The 20,905-nt window shown below is 38.7% G+C and overlaps 1 protein-coding gene across 3 annotated transcripts in view; it reads right to left on the bottom strand.

Moving 5' to 3' along the window:
• Positions 1–46: 46 nt before the first annotated feature.
• RUFY2 (RUN and FYVE domain containing 2) overlaps positions 47–20,905 on the bottom strand; it is a 42,149-nt gene continuing 21,290 nt past the window's right edge. Inside the window, exons 12-18 of one of the 3 annotated variants that reach the window (XM_081954842.1) lie at positions 20,751–20,848; positions 15,402–15,521; positions 12,481–12,610; positions 10,206–10,300; positions 8,258–8,306; positions 7,033–7,110; positions 47–6,250 (exon numbers count right to left, since the gene is read on the bottom strand). In XM_081954842.1, coding sequence (XP_081810968.1) covers positions 6,107–6,250; positions 7,033–7,110; positions 8,258–8,306; positions 10,206–10,300; positions 12,481–12,610; positions 15,402–15,521; positions 20,751–20,848 — 714 coding nt within the window. In that variant the 3' untranslated portion in view covers positions 47–6,106. Of the gene's footprint in view, positions 6,251–7,032; positions 7,111–8,257; positions 8,307–10,205; positions 10,301–12,480; positions 12,611–15,401; positions 15,522–15,578; positions 18,201–20,750; positions 20,849–20,905 lie in introns of those variants that run through there. The other 2 variants (XM_081954843.1, XM_081954844.1) reach the window with 2 other exon arrangements.

Here is a 20,905-nt window from a genome sequence, read left to right as displayed (position 1 = left end):
GTTGTACTGGAAGATTATATTATTGATTCTACATTTATGAAATGAAATGAAATAACAATCAGGTTTATGTTACATTTGTTGAGGTTTGGAATGAAAGCAAGTGTTAAGTGTTAATAAATTGTCAATGAAAACTTAATTCAATGAAAACTAATGGAAGAATGTCTGAAAATAGCGCAGGACATGAAGCCCATGAGTTAAAATTCTAGAACGACCTAAGACACAACCGCTACACATGCCATTTGAGCAACGTGTAGATCAGAAATTTCATATTATTTAAAATATATTGATAGAAAACATGGTCTGAATCTTCACTTTGTTTTCTTGACAATTAAAGTTTGAGAAAAGTTATTAATAGATACTATATGAGAAAGATATGGGAGAAAAGCAGAAATCCATGGACTATGATAGCATTGATAGAGAAGTAACTGTTACAGTTCTTAAAAATAAAACAATTGACTTGAGAATGCCAGTTCTATTGCTGAAGATACCAATGTAAGGATTGTGTGGCCAATCTGATAACCAACATTATTTCCACCTAAAAGTCTGGTGGATTACATAAGTAGTCCTTTTGCTTTGCATTTTTAACATGTAAGATTGTTTGAATGAAATACTGTTTAGCCACATAAGCATTTTCTGTGTTTTGAAGAAAAGGTACTAATATTCAAGGATTTTTTTTGTTTTAATTGCTTGTCCTCCAGATTCTTCTGAATAATTTGTCAAATGTGAAAAACTGAAAGTTTGTTGCCTGTTTTTGCTAGTAATGTTATGTATGTAATAAATGTCTTGTGGGAGATAGCAAAATAGATTTCATTGTAGGACATGTGTTGTGTCAATTTATCTAATTGAAGGGCAAACAATGCAAATCTTAAATCTTTTCTACTTTGTACAAAATGTTGTATAGAAAAACACTTTTTAAAGTTTATACTAAAAATGGAAGTAATTTAGATCCTTGAGGGCTCTTTTTTGGTTGAGCATATTTGCATCAAGGCTTGATGCTCAATATTGTAGAGTTAAGTATGAGAATTTCATGGGTCATAGAAAAATAGAAACGATACAAATTTATATCCAATACTATGATTCCAAAGCTAAAAATGTTAATTTGTAGATATGTTTTATTCTCCATAAAGTTTGTACAAACAGCAGCCACGTATCATAATAGCCATATTTGATTCTGAAGATACGCTTTCCTGTTTGCAACTCTTAGATCCTGAACAGTTTTACAGAATAAATGAAATGGGAAAAGCAAAGATGAGATCCATGATTTCAGTGTGCTTTACTCAATGCACTGTGTCTTCCAAGAAGAGTATTAGGAGGTGGTTTAGGAAAACTAATTTTAATATTTTAAAATTAATATTAATTTCAGGGAGGCAATATATTGAAGTACTTAGTCCTTAAACAGTAAAGCATTCTTACAGTATTAACATCATGAGTTTTATCATAAAAACTAAATTATGCTTTTTTTCCTCTAGAGCAGGGCTGTCAAACTTGCACCATCATGTGATATATTAGGAGTTTTTTCCTCTTTGCTAAACTCGGCATGGGTGTGGCCAGCTCATGACGCATCCGGGCCACGAGTTTGACAGCCCCGCTCTATGGTGTTGATCAAAAGGAGGGTTAAAACAGCTTTGCTTGAATACAGTGAGTAAATAGAACCCTTAAGAAGGAATCTGACTTAGTAATAGGTTCTAGTGTTGAACACTCAAGTGTTAGAAAAAAATCCTAATATTCAAAGTGGTATCTGCCTCTGAATTACCGTATTTTTCAAATTATAAGATGCACCAGAGTATAAAATGCACCAAGATTTTGAAGAGGTAATTTTTTTATTAAAAAAGTGTTTGCCCTCCCCGGGCCCCCAGGAGCACAGTGCAGACTTCCCAAACCCTCTACATGCCCCATTTTTGGTGAAAAATGGAGCATGCAGAAAGTTCAGGAGGCCTGCAAAGTACTCCTGGGGAGGGCAAAAACGCAATGCATGGGGAGTTTGGGAGGCGAAAAGCGGGCCCATTTTTCGCCAAAAAAAATGTGCAGAGGGTTTGGGAGGCCTGTAGAGTGCTCCATGGGGCTTGGGAGGGCAAAATAATCCCCGTTTTTGTGAAAACGAGCCTGTTTTTGCCCTCCCCAGCCCCCAGGAGCACTTTGCAGGCCTTCTGAACTCTGCATACCCCATTTTTGCGAAAAAGAGGATATATAGGGCGGGGTTTCGGGAGGCCACAAATGTATTCAGTGTATAAGTGCACCCAGATTTTCACCCCCTTTTTGGGGGAGAAAAAGGTTCGTCTTATACTCTGAAAAATACGGTACTAAGCTTGTCATACTCCATGAGGCACTTGAAATCTCTCGAGACATCCCAGTCCTTAATCATTCCCATTGTCCTGACATTCCAGTTGTTTTCTGCAAACCTTTTTCAACTGTGCCCCAAAGTAGACCCTGTTCAAGGCATTTGTTACTACAAGGAGTGTATAGAGGGTAGTGTGTAGTAACAGGATCATACAGTCAGATTCATAATGGCGTGGGCATCAAAGCAAGAACTTATGTAAGCCTCTGATAACCAATATATTGATTCTTTGACTCAAAAGAGGCAAGTAGGATGGATCATCCTAGCATCAGTTTAATTCTTCATTTTAAATAAGAGTGCATTCTAAGATTAATGCAATTGAATCAGGGTCCCACACATTCAGAGTGTCATTGCCTATATGGAAGACTTATTTTATACATCAAGATTTCTTAGCATGATTCGTAACAAAACCTACCAGTCCCTTAATGAGATTACCTTTTGTAAACATTAATGCTATACACCTTCTGGTCACATGGGACCAGTACAGCTGTAATAAATGTTTCCCAAATTTACTGGGAATAATTGTTTTTTTTTTTATTTAATGGAAATCTGTGTGTATCAACTTCTATTACACAAACAGCTACACAACAACCAAATGAATGATTGGAGCATCACCAGGACTAGCTGAAAATTGTTGAATATTTTTTCCAATGTTTACAAACACTTGTATTTTAATCAAACTTTATTTATGGTCATTGACCAAAATTTCATGTAAAATACCAAACATCAAATGCATAATAAAGATGCTAAAAGGCAAAAACTTTCTGACATGGAACAATATCAGAATTATTAGACATAATTATAAAGTTACCCAGTGTTTTCTTTCAGCAGTTGTGCCCGGACACTACTTTCTTTTGATATTTCGAAGAATTCCGTAGCTGATATTATAATACGTTCCAGGAGACAATTGGAGTAAATTACAAGAAAGGGTGATATTTTAGAGCATCATGTATGGCACAATAGTATGTGTGATGGTGAGTGAATGACATCCTCCAAGCCATTCTTTAAGGGAACAAAAGGTATCTAGGCCTCCTTTCCAAAAACCATGATGACTTAGCATTAAGCCTAGAAAGCCTAAAACAACTACCCGTAAAGGACAGTTGAGAATGTGGTGTAAATATCACTCGTTTCCAAAGGCTAATGTTAAACTCAGTAAGAAATTCTGCTTTCCTCTGTAAGTCTAGACCCAGAATGCATTGATTGATGTCTTTAAGGACTCTCAGACCCAAGGATTTCCAGGTATTGGATTGAGAATCTGTAGTAGTCAACTCTGAAGCTGTGCTTTTTAAAAAATAATAAAAAATCTTTCAAAATATACAGTCAATTTAAAATCTTGGCGTATTTCCACTACAGAAATTAATAGCTTGTTCTTAGACAATGTTTGTACATAAGAAATGGATAATCAAATAAAATTTGATGAAGATTGTAAGCTCATATTTCTTCAAAGACTGCATGGTTTTGAGTTTGGATCAAATTTATCACCTGAAATTGAAGAGGAGCTGATTTTACAGCCAATAAAATTACTCATTTGGAATCAGTTCCCCACATATTTCAGAGCCTGTCTGCAGTTATTAAGTATATATATGTGTCTTTTCTCAGAATTGTACCTTTCTTGCAAACCCATGTGAGAACATACTTAAAGAACTGTTAGTGACAAGTGTCGTGTCCAAAGCACGATTTGGGAATTGAATCTGAACCACTTCACAGCCCTGCTGATTTAGCAATAAAATTCAACCATCTCACCACCTGATACAGGAGGGGGGGATGATAAACGATCATGTGTTAAAGTTAATAACTCATGAGCTTGTAATTATTAGAACATTTATTAGAAAATCGGTTGCATGGTTGTTAAGACTTACTTTGACATTTTGATACAAGCATTTCAGAATTATCAAGTTGGAAATGATATTTCTCCCTTAAAAGAGTCTTGCTCACTGAATGATCCAGTAGAGTTTCTCAGCTTCAGCAGCTAGGATGTGTGCCTTCAACTCTCAGAATTCCCCAGCCAATGCTAAGAATCCAGCCTCTCATTAACAGAACTCAATTCATGTGGTTGCCTGGTTCTACCCCAACAGCTTTTTACAGGCAGGGAGTTCCCCAGTAATTTTTTGTACTACCTCAAACCTATAAAACCTATAACCTATAAAAGATTATCGATTTCAGGAATACTATCTAGATGGTATTCCTGAAATACTGAAAACTAATTAAAATTACAGAACAGCACATCACCACCAAATTTTATTGACCTTAGTAATTCTATTTGCCTTCAGGATCCTGTACTGATCTTATATTGCAACTCCATATTTTTTTTAATATATCTGGAAGGCACCCAGTTGTGAAAGAGGAATCAAAAAAGGAAAATTCGAAAAGGGGGAGGGCTTGGTTTGGTTTAGATCAATCCAATGGAAAAACATTGTAACTTTTCAATAGGCAATGCTTTCATATTAAAAACTGTTCTCAACATCTATTCTATTAGAAACAACCCACCAGTACAAGAAGACTACCATTTTTAAAAATGACACCCTCCATTTTTCAAGTAAAATTGTTAATTAGATATAGTGGTTTTCCAAAAAGTTGCCTTGAATAAGGAATATCTCCCCCCCCCCTTTCCTACAAGACAAGTAAAAGCAACATTGTCCTGTCCTGTCCTGTTAATTCATTTGGCAATCAGCTATTTTGTAATTTAGATTCCTTCTAGATCATTTCGAATAACTTAAGTTTACATTAAAAAGAAGTGCAAATCGTTTGTGTGTAAGTATAAAAGCTCTATTTATACAAGAAGTCCTGCTAGACTTGTCTCTTGGAGACAAATTTTAAGATACATTCTTTTCACAAATCTACCCCAACCAATCTTATACAATATATGGAGAACTGATCTAAAGTTGCTACTCTGCCAATCTTTTTATGAGGCATCGCTTGTCTGACCACCACTGTATAGGAAAGAGACATCCCTCAAGTATGTGTACTACCCTTCCTTGATATATAAAGGATTATTTTGCAACTATTGCAAGTAGGCATGTTAACCAGTTGGGGAAGTTAACCATGGATTTTGATTCCAGAGGTTTAACACTATAAGAGACGTAACCTTTCTCATCTGAACCCCCGAATGGAAATCATTCAGCCCTGAGCTGTCTGTTCTAGATGGATACTGAATATGAATTTCTCTATGAGAAGCAAATCCTTCCATCTTGCTAAGCTAGATCCTCTAACTCCTACCAACTACATTAAATATAAACCTGCAGAAACTGTTGCCCAGAAATTGGATTCAGAGGCCAACTTGTGTAGAAACACTGGAGAAAATAACAGTGCTGCCACACCTGAACAAATATATATTTGTTTATAATTTGCCTAATTCAACTTTGCCCACACATAAGCAACGATGCTTTTTCAGTGGAAGTGTCGGAGAGGACACCAAACTACATAAATAGTGCAGTTGATGTAAACGTTATCCAGCTCCAATGTCAGCTTCTCTGCTTCCCTGTTCTCAGCATAAAGCTTTCATTACAAGGTCAATTCTGCACCACTTACTAGAATAGCCCTCTGACAACATAAAACAGCAGAAACAGAACTGCAAAGCAGATGCATTTCAATCATTGCCTCGGCGCAACTGTACAAAACAAAGACTTTGATTCTGGTATTGCAAGAACAATGGCACAAAGACGTAATGACAAGTGTTTCCATTATGTTGACATTAAGGGCGTTAAGCCGGAATTGCAGTTATATATATACTCATTCTCATAGGGAGAATGTCTTATAACTTCTGCAGAAGACTTAGGGCATATTGGAAGAACACCTTTGTATGAGTAGTGCATGACAGGAGTCACAGACCCGAACTGGCTTTGGTGAAGATGGCAGAGGCAACTCGTTGTCAGAGCAGGCATTGCAGAAAATTTCACCACAGTTTCTACAATGATGCTAAATTTAAAAAAAAATAATTATGCCAATATAGTTTGTGTACTAAGCAATAAGTAACCAATGATAACTTCGGACTACCAATCTAGATACCTATTTTTGTGAGTAAAATAAATGTTCTGTAACAAAGCTTGAAGGTATTTTATTTGGAAAAACATTACAGGAATTCTCCCAATGTATTGACTGCTATGTACAGAACTAGTAAAACAGCTACCCTAGAATTTCTGTAGCATATTTTCAGAGAGAACCGAGCCAGCCAAATGGCTGGCAAAAATGTTCATCTAGTGCAGGGGTGTCAAACTTGATTTCATTGAGGGCTGCATCAGGTTTGTGTTTAACCTCAGGGGGCCAGGGTAGGCATGGCCAGCTCGTGTCAAGGCGCCTGTGATGGCCCGAGTGCTCTGTCAGCAAAAACGGGCTCCCAAGCTCCATGTCTGGCTATGATGGCTTCCTGAAACACTATGCCAGCAAAAATTGAGCTCAGGAAGGCTGCCCACGGCCCTCCCGAGCTCCATTTTTGCTGGCAGAGGCACCACAGGCCACTCCTTTGCTGTTTCTAGGACAGTCCTGCGTGCTAGATCTAAGCACCCCAGGGGCCAAATCTGGCCCCCAGGCCTTGAGTTTGACACCCCTGATCTAGTGAGTGAAAATATGTTTTTAATTCATAGCAATTGATAAAATTTACTGCACGTAATGAGCAGTATGTCTTCTGGCACTTGATATATTTCCAGGTTTTAATCATTTTTAATTAATGAAAGATGAGACAATTTTTAATATAAACTCACCTTCCTCTTGGAAAGAGAAAATTCTTTTTCACATAATTTGCAGTGAGTAGCTTCTTTGTCCTTCAACCAGACCAGGCCCTAGTGAGGAGAAAAGACGCTGTCTGAACCGAACCATTGCAGGTGCAAAACTATTGTTTTGTTAAACGCCATTCAGGTTGTACCAAAGGGCAACATTCGCAGAGTAAGCCTTTCCTAAACAGATCAGAAATCTTTCAGCAGAAATTGTACTCTTTAAAACCAGAGTTTAAGTTCAGAGAAAGGGAATGGACTTAACTGAAAAAGTTGTTTGTGAATTTGTTGATCCTCATCTGAAATATACTGAAATAGCATTTAAAAAAAAAAAAAAAGCCAGGAACTGAATAAAGATATACCAAAACATTTAAAATTCGAAATAGGTGTTCCCATCTTAACTGAAAGAAGATACTTTTCTAGAAAAATTGGAACACTGGTGTAAACTTCCCAATGCTTCTGGAGTAGCACACAGGAACATTTTTGGTAACATCAGACCAACATACACTATATTGCCAAAGGTATTCGCTCACCTGCCTTTACTTGCATATACTTATTGTAAGTGACATCCCATTCCTAAGCCATAGGGTTTAATATGATGTCGGTCCACCCTTTGCAGCTATAACAGCTTCAACTCTTCTGGGAAGGCTGTCCACAAGGTTCAGGAGTGGGTTTATGGGAATTTTTGACCATTCTTCCAGAAGCGCATTTGTGAGGTCACACGCTGATGTTGGACAAGTTTACGTGGCCTACCACTTCGTGGCTGAGTTGCTGTTGTTCCCAAACACTTTCACGTTCTTATAATACAGCTGACAGTTGACTGGAATATTTAGGAGTGAGAAAATTTCACGACTGGATTTGTTGCACAGGTGGCATCCTATCACAGTTCCACACTGGAATTCAATGAGCTCCTGAGAGCGAACCGTTCTTTCACAAATGTTTGTAAAAACAGTCTGCATGCCTACTTGATTTTATACACCTGTGGCCATGAAACTGATTGGAACACCTGATTCTGATTATTTTGATGGGTGAGCTTTTGGCAATATAGTGTATCTCAAATTGAAAATATTTTGTACCCAAATGCACAGTGACTAGTCATATAACAATTGATGCTCCAAATTACAAAGGAAGCTGTTAGCTTAAGGCAGAAAAACATACTTGAAATGAAGGAAAGAACCAACTTGGGTTATCAGTTACTACCCCAAATATTACTAACCTGAAGTGTTTTGTTTGCTTCTTTTATGTCTTCTATTTTAAGCTTTGATCTAAAGAGAAGACGTGATTTAGAAATTACGGGCAATAAAAGTAAGGGGCACATACATCAGTACTTTTAGAGATTCTAGTCTGGAATCAAAAGGTGCAGAAGCTCATCCCTTTTCCTACTCTGTGTACTTGTTCACTAAAACCTGTGCCATTTCTGGAATTAACTAGTGTGTTACTATAGAGGTTTCATCCCCTATGAGTTTTACCCTGATCACAATTTGCAAGCTAAACTGGTGTGAACTGAGCACTTTATAAGGAAAAGATGAACAGGTATTGGTAACACACTTTGGAATAGTTTCTCCCAAATAGGCCAGAAAGAGACTTTTTCATAACTAACCAAAATTATCTCTTTAAGAAGGCTTTCCTTATTTCTGGATAGGTTTCTTCACTGTGAGACACCCTATTTATTTGTACGGTGCTGTTTATATTAAATTACCTCGCGTCCACCAGAGGCAGCCTTCAAATATTGAAAATAAAAGGGTAATTATATACCCCAAAATTTAAACAGGAGGTTTACAATACTCATGGCAATGGAAATGCTGCTGGGAAGAAGGGTCATACCAAAGTTTAAGAGACAAAGATGCAGAGCCTGTGGATGGGATCAAAAGAGAAAAGCTGAGGAGGACACTTTCTATTAACAAACTGGAAACGTCATTCTTAGCAATTCAGGAATACAATGTCTGAGAAAGAAACTGGCAGCCCTGAGCAACAACAGCTGTTTTAGACATGAAGTTGGATGCTGCCCACTGACAATCCAAATGAAAAATGACAATAGTTAAACATTTCCTACCTAGAAAACTGGCTATATGAAAATGGTGATTAAAAAAGTTGACTCATCCTCTGATCAATAAATAAAGCTCGGAATGTTTGTGATTCTGGATTTTGAAATTGATGTATTTCTGTTGAGACCATAACACTAAATACAGTTTCCACACATAATTGTTCGCTTTTATCCAATGTCAATTACAAGATGCCTTGAAACTTAAAATTCTTTTCAGTAACCTAATTAATCAGTAGTTTGATTTGAAGGGAAATAAACCTGGCTCTGCTTTCAGAATTTGTATATTCATTATTCCTATAATATTTTGTGAATTTATTTCTTTACCCGTTTTGTTATTTAAATAAGTACTTGTTCATTTTTGTGACGACAAACTGCTGTCACTTTAATACTTAAATTGTAATTTAGGATTCAGACAGATGAAAGAATTCAAAATGAAAGCTCAGTAACATCAAGATGGGAAATAAAAGTATCTTATTTTCTGTTTTAGAGCCCAGTCTTAACTGTGGGACCATCCAGAAGTAAATCCCACTTAGATTAGGTATCTAAGCAAAAACTAAGCAAAGGCGGTTTGGTGTTTTCAAAGTAATTTTTCCTTAGACCATCTTGTTTTTACTGGTTTCTTTATAATGTGTATCAATAAACTAATTCATTTCATTTCTGAAATTCTGAGACTGAACTCTTTGTTGCTTGAAATCACACTAGTATTCTGCTTAGGGTTAGATGGGCTACATAAACTGTACATTAAAGGCTTATCTTGAATTAAATTCATAGAAGGTCCAATAATACCTTGGGGAACACCTTATACTTCCTTCTCTAACACAAGTAGTTATATGTGACATATGCTGCCCATGGAAGCTTCTGAAGATCTGGATACCTAGCAAGCTGACTTGGCTGTTAACATGCACAACGGTCTGAATACATATAATGTGCCAATGGAGCAGGAGTGGGCAACTATGCTGGCTGAGGAATCTGGGAATGCACAGGTCATACGTTGCCCACCCCTGCAACAGAATATGAAATGCTTAAATTATAAATGATTCCTAATTAGTCCATTACACATTGGGATACCTGGATAATTATGCCTCTTCCCTAAAAAGAAAAGAAAAGAAAAGAAAATTACTCGCTAAGTTTGCCAGCTAGTTCTTGAAGAGCTTCTTCTTGATCGTGACAAAGATTTCTCAACTGCTTGTTATTTCCCTGTAACTTTAGGAATTCCTTAAATAGAAACAAACATAATTAATTGATACATAAAGTACGACAATAATTGACATTGAGAAATGTACATCAGGCATTTCTTTGGTTCAAATAAGCACTCAATGAACGCCGGATTATCACATATTGATATCCACAAACTATTATTCAGAGGCAGGGAAGGAATAAGGATTCATTTTATGTCAGAACATCATGTTTTTCAACCTTAACAAGTTTTAAGATATGTGGACTTCAACTCCCAGAATTCCCCAGCCAGCATGCTGACTGCAAAATTCTTGGAACTGAAGTTCACATGTCTTAAATTTGCCAAGGTTCAAAAGCATTGGGATAGAATATAACAGAAAAAGCATCTGAACTGGGGCACAATTGTTTCTAGAGAGTGATGTAAATGTCATTTCTTCAACCAACACCCTGAGACTTCAAATCCAGAAAAAAAGCATTCCAAGACAGAATGATTCTGACTTATCAAATGCTGAGAGGGATGGATGGATGGATGGACAGACAGATAGACTAGATAGATAGATAGATAGATAGATAGATAGATAGATAGATAGATAGATAGATAGATAGATAGATAGATAGACAGACGATGATAGATAGATAGATAGATAGATAGATAGATAGATAGATAGATAGATAGATAGATAGATAGATAGATAGATGATAGATAGATAGATAGATAAAAATAACTTCCATGTAATTCAACAGAAATGTTTACTTTGTGTTGTGGACAGCTAAACATAAAATACGTCTTTGAATAAGACCAAACTCCCACCATGCTTTTCAGATAGACATGTTCCTTGAATGTACAAGTCTCTTCTTGTGCGGATCTAACCGAGTGAAGGAAAGCATTAACAATATTGGAGAAATACTGTACTCTTAGTCATAACAGGTAAAAAGCAAAAGACAAAAGGAAGGACAAAATGATGACAACTTTGCTCAAGCTAAATAACGTGAGGAATAGAACAGGAGAATGTTTAGAGGTAGATATAACAATAAAATAACTTCCAGGAATGCCCCAACTGAGAACATTCCTGTTTGAGTGTTTCTGTGAATCACAGGCCAAAAATAATGGACAGATAACAGACTATATGCAGGGACAAGAGAGTCAAGATGGCTCTCATCACATGACTAGGCTTCGATCATGCAGTTGCAGCCATATTTGTTTTTAATGGCCCCCTGCATTATGCCAATATTTGAAAATTAAGAATCCCACATTAATTCTGTAAAATATTTAAAATTACTATGTTTCTCTGAAAATAAAACCTGGTCTTATTTTCTTGGGGCCACCAAAATAAGCACTGAGGATTATTTTCGGGGATGTCTTATTTGAAGGTGAAGGTGCCTCGCGCGCCATGCACCTGCTTAATTCATGGCGTCGGTGGAGCGACTCGCATCAGAATGCCGCAAGGCTCAGCTCACTGGTGCTGCCACTCATGCGCACAATGGCACAACACACCATGCAGCATCCAGCCACAAGTGGCTCCACTGCTACAACAAGCCTCACAGCATTCTGCTACAAAGGCTCCACCAGTCCAACAAGTCTCATGGCGTTCTGCCATGAGGGCTCCACCAGTGCAATGAGGTAAGCGGGTGCCTGGCCCATGGGGCACCTCCACCCCAGCTTAATTTTTACACCTGCGCCTTGCCCCACCTCATACAGCCAGATGTTGGTGGGGCTTAACTAGGGCTTATTTTGGGGGGGAGGCTTATATTAGGCACAGGTGTGAAAATTGGGCTAGGGCTTGTTTTCGGGGTAGGTCATGTTTTTTGGGGGAAAACACAGTAGAAGGAAACGCTAGTAAGCACTGATAGTTAATGTGAAGGTTGATAGGCTTAGAAAAGTATACTGTTTCTGAATAATCACATTTTGATGAAAGCAATTTCATTTGCACCTCTGGCTGAAACAAGGGCCCTGACTCAAAAATCACCTCACCTTATAAATGACCATTTAGTGAATGTTAGGCATCAGGATCCTGGTTCTAATCATGATTCCCCTCCTTTACCCCACCCCCACCCACCAGTGATTGAAAATAACCCCTTTGCTTGCCATCGCAAAGACCCAGTTTTCCAGTTTTCAGCCTCTGGTAAGGGAAGAAAGGGTTTCTGCCAGCTGCAGGCACTTTCTGGTGTATCCTGTCCCTCTACTGTTTTTAATCAGGATTCAAGTTTTGAGAAATTACTTTTTTAAGTGTAATGATTTGCTGAGTCTCTGTTTGTAGAAAACAAGTCGTTTCTTTTTCCTTTTTAAGGTCCTCTTCCATGGTTTGTCTCCATTCTCTTTCTATTTTCAAATCTGTCTCCAGCTGACACCTAAAAATAAAGAATATTTAAAAATTCATTCAAGCTAAAAGAATGTTTTCAAAGCATTAGCTTCATTTTAATTTATGTAATCTTTTAATCAGTGCCATAATCTCCACAATAAATATTTCATCTCTAAATCGTAGCATAAATCTAATGACAGGCACTTGACATGCTCAATAGGCTTCAGTCTGGTTGAGACATGACAGCCCCTGCTTCTCAGGCTATCACAGGAAAGAAGCTGTGGATTTATTCTCTGTAAGGCCCAAAAGTAGGACAGGAGCCACTGAGTGGAAGTTTTATAGAGGAAGACCCAAACTTGGAATAAGGAGGCTGTCAGGTCTGCAGGCATCTTTCTTTTGAATCTTTGGCCTGCCACACTTTCTATTATTCTACTATGCATTTTCTATTGTGGGAAAATGGGAGGGGGGATTGTAAGAGTTAGATGCTATGTAGCCATAACAAAATTCTTTCTAGAAAGCCAAGGTCATCCTTTGTCTCTGCATCTGACCGGAACTGGATGGATGGAAATGCCAGCATGGCAGTGGAAGATTGGACCATGTGATGGACTTGTGGGTGTGGGGGCAAGATCTTGAACTTTCAACTGGGTGGGGAAAACCGGGAAACTTTCAGATTTAGGTTTTCCCAGATGCGCCAACATGGCTCTTTTAATAAATTGAAACTTGGAGCAATACTTTGCCTTGGATTCTGATTTACTTTTGGGTGCTATTTGGAACGCTGACAGAGGATTTTCTTGGCCATAAGTGTTATGAAATGGTGGAACATCCCAATTCCTGGAATCATGGTGCTCCCTCCCCAGAGGTTTTCAAACCAAGGCTGGGCAACAATTTGCCTAGGAATTGGTCCGAAATTCTTGTTCTGACCAGAGATTGAACTAGAAGACCCCGCAAAAGTACTTTCTGACCTCACCATTTAATCATTCTATGACTGTTCAACTCAAGATACATTACCGATGTACTATAGGAGAGTCAGTCTGGTGTAGTGATGAAGGTGCTGGCCTAGAAACCAAGAGATAGTGAATTCTAATCCCTCTTAGGCTTGAAAGCCAGTCAAGTGACTTTGGGCCACTCTCTCTCCCTCTCAGTCGAACTCACTTCACAGGTTACTGATTAGGGAAAATAGGTGATGGATTATTAGGTAGGCCCACTGTCCTGAGTTAAAGTAAAGTAAAGGTTCCCCTCGCACATATGTGCTAATTGTTCCCGATTCTAGGGGGCGGTGCTCATCTCCTTTTCAAAGCCAAAGATCCAGCGCTGTCTGAACACATCTCTGTAGTCATGTGGCCGGCATGACTAAAGGCTGAAGGCGCACTGAACACTGTTACCTTCCCACCAAAGGTGGTTTCTATTTTTCTACTTGCATTTTTACATGCTTTCGAACTGCTAGGTTGGCAGAAGCTGGGACAAGTAACAGCAGCTCACTCCATTACGCGGCGCTAGAGATTCGAATCGCTGAACTGCCAGCCTTTCTGATCAACAAGCTCAGCGTCTTAGCCACTGAGCCACCATGTCCCTTTGCCCTGGAGTTACTTATAAAGTAATAAAAGAGGGACAAAATAAATAAGTAATTCACTGAGTAGAAATTAGTTTGAGAAAGAAAAGTGGGAAAGGCAATTTCTCATTAGTTTGAGAAAGGCAATGGTTGAAATACGAATAGAATAGAATAGAATAGAATAGGATTCTTTATTGGCCAAGTGTGATTTGACACCCAAGGAATTTGTCTTTGGTGCATATGCTCTCAGTGTACATAAAAAAATACATTCATCGCGAATAAAAAGATACAACACTTAGTGATAGTCAAGGTTACTAATAAGCTATCAAATTGTACTAGTAAATAAATATAAATTGAAAGTTACAAGCAACATGGTTATAGTCATAAGTGGAAGGAGATATAGGTAAAAGGAAGGATGAGAAGAATAACAGTAATACAATCTTAGTAAATAATTTGACAGTGCTGTAGGAATTAGTTGTTTTAACAAAGTGATGGCATTTGGGGGGAAAACTGTCCTTGTTTCTAGATGTTTTGGTGTACAGTGCCCTATAGTGTCGTTTTGAGGGCAGAAGTTGAAACAATTTATGTCCAGGATGCGAGGGGTCTGTAGATATTTTCACAGCCCACTTTTTGACTCGTGCAGTATACAGGTCCTCAATGGAAGGCAGATTGGTAGCAATTGCTTTTTTCTGCAGTTCTAATTATCCCTTGAAGTCTGTGTCTGTCTTGTTTAGTTGCACAGCCAAACCAGAAAGTTATGGAGGTGCAAATGACAGACTCAATAATTCCTCTGTAGAACAGAATCAGTAGCTTTTGGGGCCGTTTGAGCTTTCTGAGTTGGTCGCAGAAAGAACATTGTTGTGCTTTTTTGATGACATTTTTGATGTCTTGAGATATGATAGAACCTAGAAACTTGAAGGTAGGTATGTATGGATGTATTTATTTATTAGTGGTACCTCACCTTTATTTAAGTCAAGACAGAGGATGTAACCTTTTCAACAACAGCCCTGAGAGGTGGGTTGGCCTGGGGGAGAGAGGCCAACATAGAAACATTCTAAGGGATTACTAGAACTCACTGTCTCCTGTCCCTAATCTTGCACCTTAATAACTTCCATAAAATAATATCTTAAAAGTCTACACAAATGCCTGCATAGAAAAATACTGTACACCCAGGATAGGGTATTGTTTTAAATGGTTGATATAGTAAAATTAAAAACAACATATAAATATTAAAATGCTTATAATGAAATATTAAAAGTACTCCAGTTTCCCCAAAATAAATGTTACTTACACTTGGTTCTCCTTTTGGGCAATTTCTTTCTGAAGACTTTCAGATTTATTCATATAATCTTGTTTAACTTTCTTGTCCTCAGTGTCTGCTTCCGTGTGAGCCTTCTCTGCTTGCTGCAATCTGGTGTAATTCAAATCAACTTTGGGTAAAACTGAAGCTAGAATTTGGATGTAAAGGATGAAGACAAATAAAAGAAAAAAATGGGGAAGTAGAACATTTCTAAATGAAAACAAAGTTTGGGGATAAACTCACTATCTCAAATGAGAGACGCAGACAATACCTACAAATTCAGATTATGCATCTCACTATCACCACAAAACATCCGTAAATTTCTCCATTATTTTTTATTTGGGATCCATGATAAAACAGGCGCCAACATGAGCGAGTGATACATATTTTAGGTTTCATACATACAGAGTGCTGACTATTTAAGCTCTTTTATGGATATGATTTCTTTTTTGAAAAGGAAAAACCAAACTTCAAATAGCTCTGTCAACTGGCTTCACAAAAGAAAGAAAGGACACAGGGACATCCTCACTTCATCCGCAGTGAAAAGAACCACAATGGTGGCCCTGCCCATGTGGTCGCAGCCACTATCTTGACTTTTTTTAAACTTTTGTCTCCTACTGATGATTTAACTTAGGACACAAATAGTGTATTTGAGGCTCAATACAATACGTACCAAGGAAAATTGCTCACTGTCTAATACAGTATTTCTCAACGGTGGCAAGATAAAGATGAGTGGACTTCAATTCTCAGAATTCCTCAGCCACAATTCCTTGCAGGGGAATTTTGGGAGTTGAATCCCAATTCATCTTCAGGTTGCCAAGGATGAGAAACACTGGTCCAATGTGGCTTGTCTGGCATTAGTTCTGTGGCCATTAACACTGGTCTAATGTAATATCTATGGTATTATGTAAATCAGGGGTGTCAAACTCAAGGCCAGGGGGCCGGATCCGGCCTGTGGAATGCTTAGATCTGGTCCACAGGACCGCCCTGGCCCGCAGTGCCTCTGCCAGTGCATGGCCCTCTTGAGCTCCATTTTCTCTGGTGGAGGTTTGCAGGGGGCCATCGCAACTGAAAATGGAGCTCGGCAGCCTGTTTCTGCTGGCAGAGCACTTGGGCCGCCACAGGCACCTCATGATATGAGTGATGTCATGCTGGTCACGCTCATGTCCATCCCCACCATGCCCACCCTGACCCTCTGAGGTGAAACACAACCCTGATGCGGTCCTCAATGAAATTTAGTTTGACACCCTTGATGATGGATTCCCACTCAGGTTTGAGAGTGGATAAGAAAACAGATATATACTGCCTGGCAGAGCAATCCTCTTAGACTTTTCCTGTCACTTCTCTTCCAATCTCATACACAACTTGCTCCAAAATTTATTTCTAAGGAAAAGGGAAACGGATCATCTTCTCATCTTCCCATGGATCATCTACATTCCAAGAACAATCAAAGTGTGAAGTGACTCTGTGCACTGAGCTTTTTCAGGCATGGCACTAGCCTCACTTTTTTTTTGGGGGGGGGGGGGGATCTTTGAAAACACTGCCTATGCTTAGAGAAGTTTGTAAAAGCCTTCAGTAAAGAAGATTGAAAGGGGATTTATCTTGAGTTCTAATGCAAGGATGTATGTTACAAGGAGTGGGGGTGGGAGTTAGTTAAAATCTCCCAATGCCAGCAGCCACTGTGCCATCAATGCCCCAGCCCCCAACCCCAATCATGCATTCTGCACAAAAAGGGGGCAGGGCTTCTGTTGCATGGCTGTGGCTGCTATCTTGACTTTTCTGATCCCCCGCAACACTCCTGCTCTAATGCTAATATGTTCCTAAAGCTCCCACATCTGTAAAAATGATACCCCCTCAGCTTTAAAGACAGGGGCATGAGAGAAAGCCCCGTTCCAAAAAATTAATTGTAAAGCCTTTCTACCCAGGCAGACATCCAAGCACAAACAAGTAATTTCCATTCCATGATTGAATGCTATCAACTATAAATAAAAAGTATTTCCATAGTCCCTCCTTCTTCTGTACCACAAAGTAGAGGCACACATACGTTCCACTAAAAGAGGTTTTATGCTTCACCAACGTCCACCAATTAATTTTCAATGCACAACTTCTTCGGTTCAAAGCATGGTGGATTGCCAATTTAATTCCTCTTTTTAAAGCAAAATATAATTCTCCCAGCACAATTGTGGGGCACATCTTCACTTCTTAAAAACAACGTTGTGCAAAAATTAATATATTTAAAGAGAATCCGGGAGACCATGTTTAACTCTTGCCCTTATCAAAACACCAAGAAAAGATCTATGTAAACTGAGGTTGAATTACAATCTCTACGATCTTTTCTGAACCTTTTCCAGCTTCACTGTCATAAAAATAGTGCTAGCTGAACATGAAATCAGTCTCTGTTTATCGTTTGCTAGGTAATAACACTGTGATTTTGAAAAGATCCATTCCAACTAAAAACTGTTAAATTAAGATTTCTATTGTCACTTCCTTTTGGAAAAACAAAGCAGGAAATCGGTGTCAGAAACACGGTCTGATGAGAATACTACACCAACTTCCCAAGTAAACCAAATACATGGACAAGAAACTCCAATCCAAGCATCATAACTCAAAGCTCATTTTCCTTGGGTAAAGCGTTGCTGACTGTCTGCTCCGTTACAAATTGCTTTGCAAGATCCATGGCTTCAAAATGATATATCTTTAACCAGCTTGTACTGGGGCTGCCCTTCACGACTGGAACATTTCACCAAAGTCATAGCAATAGTCCTAGTCTGCGTTAACAATTCCTTGTCACTTCAGATGTGCAATGGATTAAAAAAAAATCAAAGACAAAGGCAATAAAAACATCCAAAAATGTGGGATAAAGGAGAAAAGAAAAAGAAAGAGGAAAAACGATGTCAATAAAAGAATATTCATGCTTGCTAACGTTTTAATACATAATCATGTTTTTGTTCAATAGACTGGATTGAAAAAGAAAACAATGATGAGTCTATGGATGTTTACATTTTTAAGCAATTAGAAAAATCAACCATTTTTAACATACTTCTGGGATCGTGATTCGACAACTGCACTAGTGTGCAAATTCAAAGGTCAGGAATTGAAGGGGGGGGGAGAGGAATAAGCATTTTTGTGTATCCTGTTCTAGACTTCCTCACTTTCCTTCTCCCAGAAATATGAATGGCTAAGCAAAGTGGAAAGCGCACTCTATGATATGTTTAGCACTACAGTTGAAATCAAAATATGAGTGTCCACAAGGATGTGTTGGTCAAAAATTTGTAATCAAAGCCCTATTCTTCATTCTGTGCAAGAGAGTGAAAAAGATGTAAGATAGCGGTGTCCAACTTTGGCAACTTTGAGACATGAGGACTTCAATCCATGGCTGGTTGGGTAATTCTGGGAGTTGGACACCCCTGGTGTAAGTATTGATCAAGGCTGATAATTTTTTTGACACACAAATCTGCAGATACCTCCAGTCAGGATAGATGGTTTATTTCACCATAAGCCTGAATTTGCTCTTGGCTTCTTAAGGGAGAAATAAGATTGGCTTAGATCTAAATCAACATGATGTTTCTAGCCATGGTTGATTCAGCCTCAGATCTAGGCCAATCTTATTTCTAGTTGTCTACTAGAAATTTCTGCTAACAAGTGAAACCAAGTCAGAAATAAAGAGTAACGTGCCCTCAGAATACCGCCATGGTATCAATTCTCTAACTTTGATATCTAAAGCAGGGGTGTCAAACTCATGTTGTCATGGCGTCGTGGTGTGACATATCGGGACTTTTCCCCCTTTTGCTAAATCGGGCATGGGTGTGGCCAGAGCATGATGTATCCGGCCCGTGGGCCGGGAGTTTGACAGCTCTGATCTAGAGCCTCAACTCTATGGTTACTTTACAAGCACTTAAACTCTTATGTCCATCCATCTTGCCTTTTATTTAATCTCTTTTCATGGAACTAATATCAACAAAAATATAACCTGCTTCTGAAATTATTCCTTGTTACATGCATCCTGCTGCATGGATGAGGAAACCACTTAACAAAAAAAAATGTCTTTGAAAATTTGAATTCTATAGCAATCAGCCAATCACAAAGTACAGCAGGTCATGTGCAAGCGGAGCCTCTCAAGGTTTTCTGACGGCTTTATAGCTGTTGGTATCGGAAGGCTATGCAGTCCACACCATAAAAAAGGGGTGGCAGAGTCCCTGGATTGGACTGAAAACATTCCCTGTAGCTTTTCTGCTTTCAACTCATCCTTCAATGCATCATCAGTCTATAGCTGCAATGCAAAGGAGATCCAAGTCTTATCCTCCACTGCCACACAGTTTGCTTAGGTCAAAGGGAGCTTGGAAGAAATGCTAACAATATGGAAAAGTCAAAAGGGAGGGAAGTTTTGGAATAGCTAACTACAATCTGCAAAATTGGTTATAATGTGATTTGGAGTAGAAAGGAAGAGTGCATTCCTGCAACTTGGGGAGCAGGGGTGGGATTCAGCCGGTTCGGACCAGTTTGGGTGAACCAGTAGCTCCGACGATCAGCTGAAAGTGAACTGGTTCACTCCGATGATCAGGTGGGTCTGCCCGCCCGCCCCTGTGCTATACTGACCTATTTTTCCTGTGTTTGAAGCCCAGCTGATGGGCACGGCAGAGTGATTTGCCGCGCCTCAGCTGTTTTACTCACCAGGGCTGCACTAGAAGGTAAGTTTTTGAGCTGTTTTCAAATGTACTGTGTGTGCGCGGAGTGTGCAAAGCGCACGCTTGACGATCTGGTCGTTACACTGGTTGATTCCTACCACTGTCGGGGAGGCATCTTCTATGTTCACAGAAGTATATCAAATCAGATCAATTTGAATTATGGCTGTTCTTGTATGAACATGTATTCAAAGTTAAGAGCAAGTTAAATGTGAAAAAGTATGTCCTATTCCTTTTTGGCACATTATGCAGGTAACTGGATCTATAACCTGCCAAACTAGCATGTAGTGCTAAGCCAAGGTCTGTCACATGTTACAACTTACGTTTGTAACATAAATTGGATCAAACCCAGTTTCTCCTTTCCTCTCATCACCACCATCTTCATCATAAGTTAGCCAGACGGACTTTTGAAGTTTTTAGACACTCAGCTTGTCAATGCATGTGAAGTAGAAATCGTTGTTTTTAACAAGATCTCAAGCCATGGATTATGAATCTGGGCATTAAACTGAACATGAAAAATAGTGGTGATTATATAAAAATACCATTAAAGTTTGCCAAGGTTTGCACCCGAGAGGAAGATATAAGCCCAGGGCTTCTCTTGCACTAAGATGGACAAGAGAAAATGAGTAAAAAAAACCTGAAAAGACTCATGTTGTACCTTTGTTCCAGATGCTTCATAGTTGCGGTAATCTCACTAGTTTTATCCTCCAGGCGACCAATTATTTCATTCTTTTCTTTCATGGCTTCATCTGAAAACTATTATTAGAGATTATTCCATTACAATATGGTAATTATCATGCAGTATAGCTTTTC

Source organism: Natrix helvetica (genome assembly GCF_964273705.1).
Source record: "Natrix helvetica genome assembly, chromosome: 5".
Taxonomy (NCBI): Eukaryota; Metazoa; Chordata; class Lepidosauria; order Squamata; family Natricidae; genus Natrix; species Natrix helvetica.
Note: the sequence above shows the minus strand (reverse complement) of the source record. Positions and strands in the feature narration are given on the sequence as shown.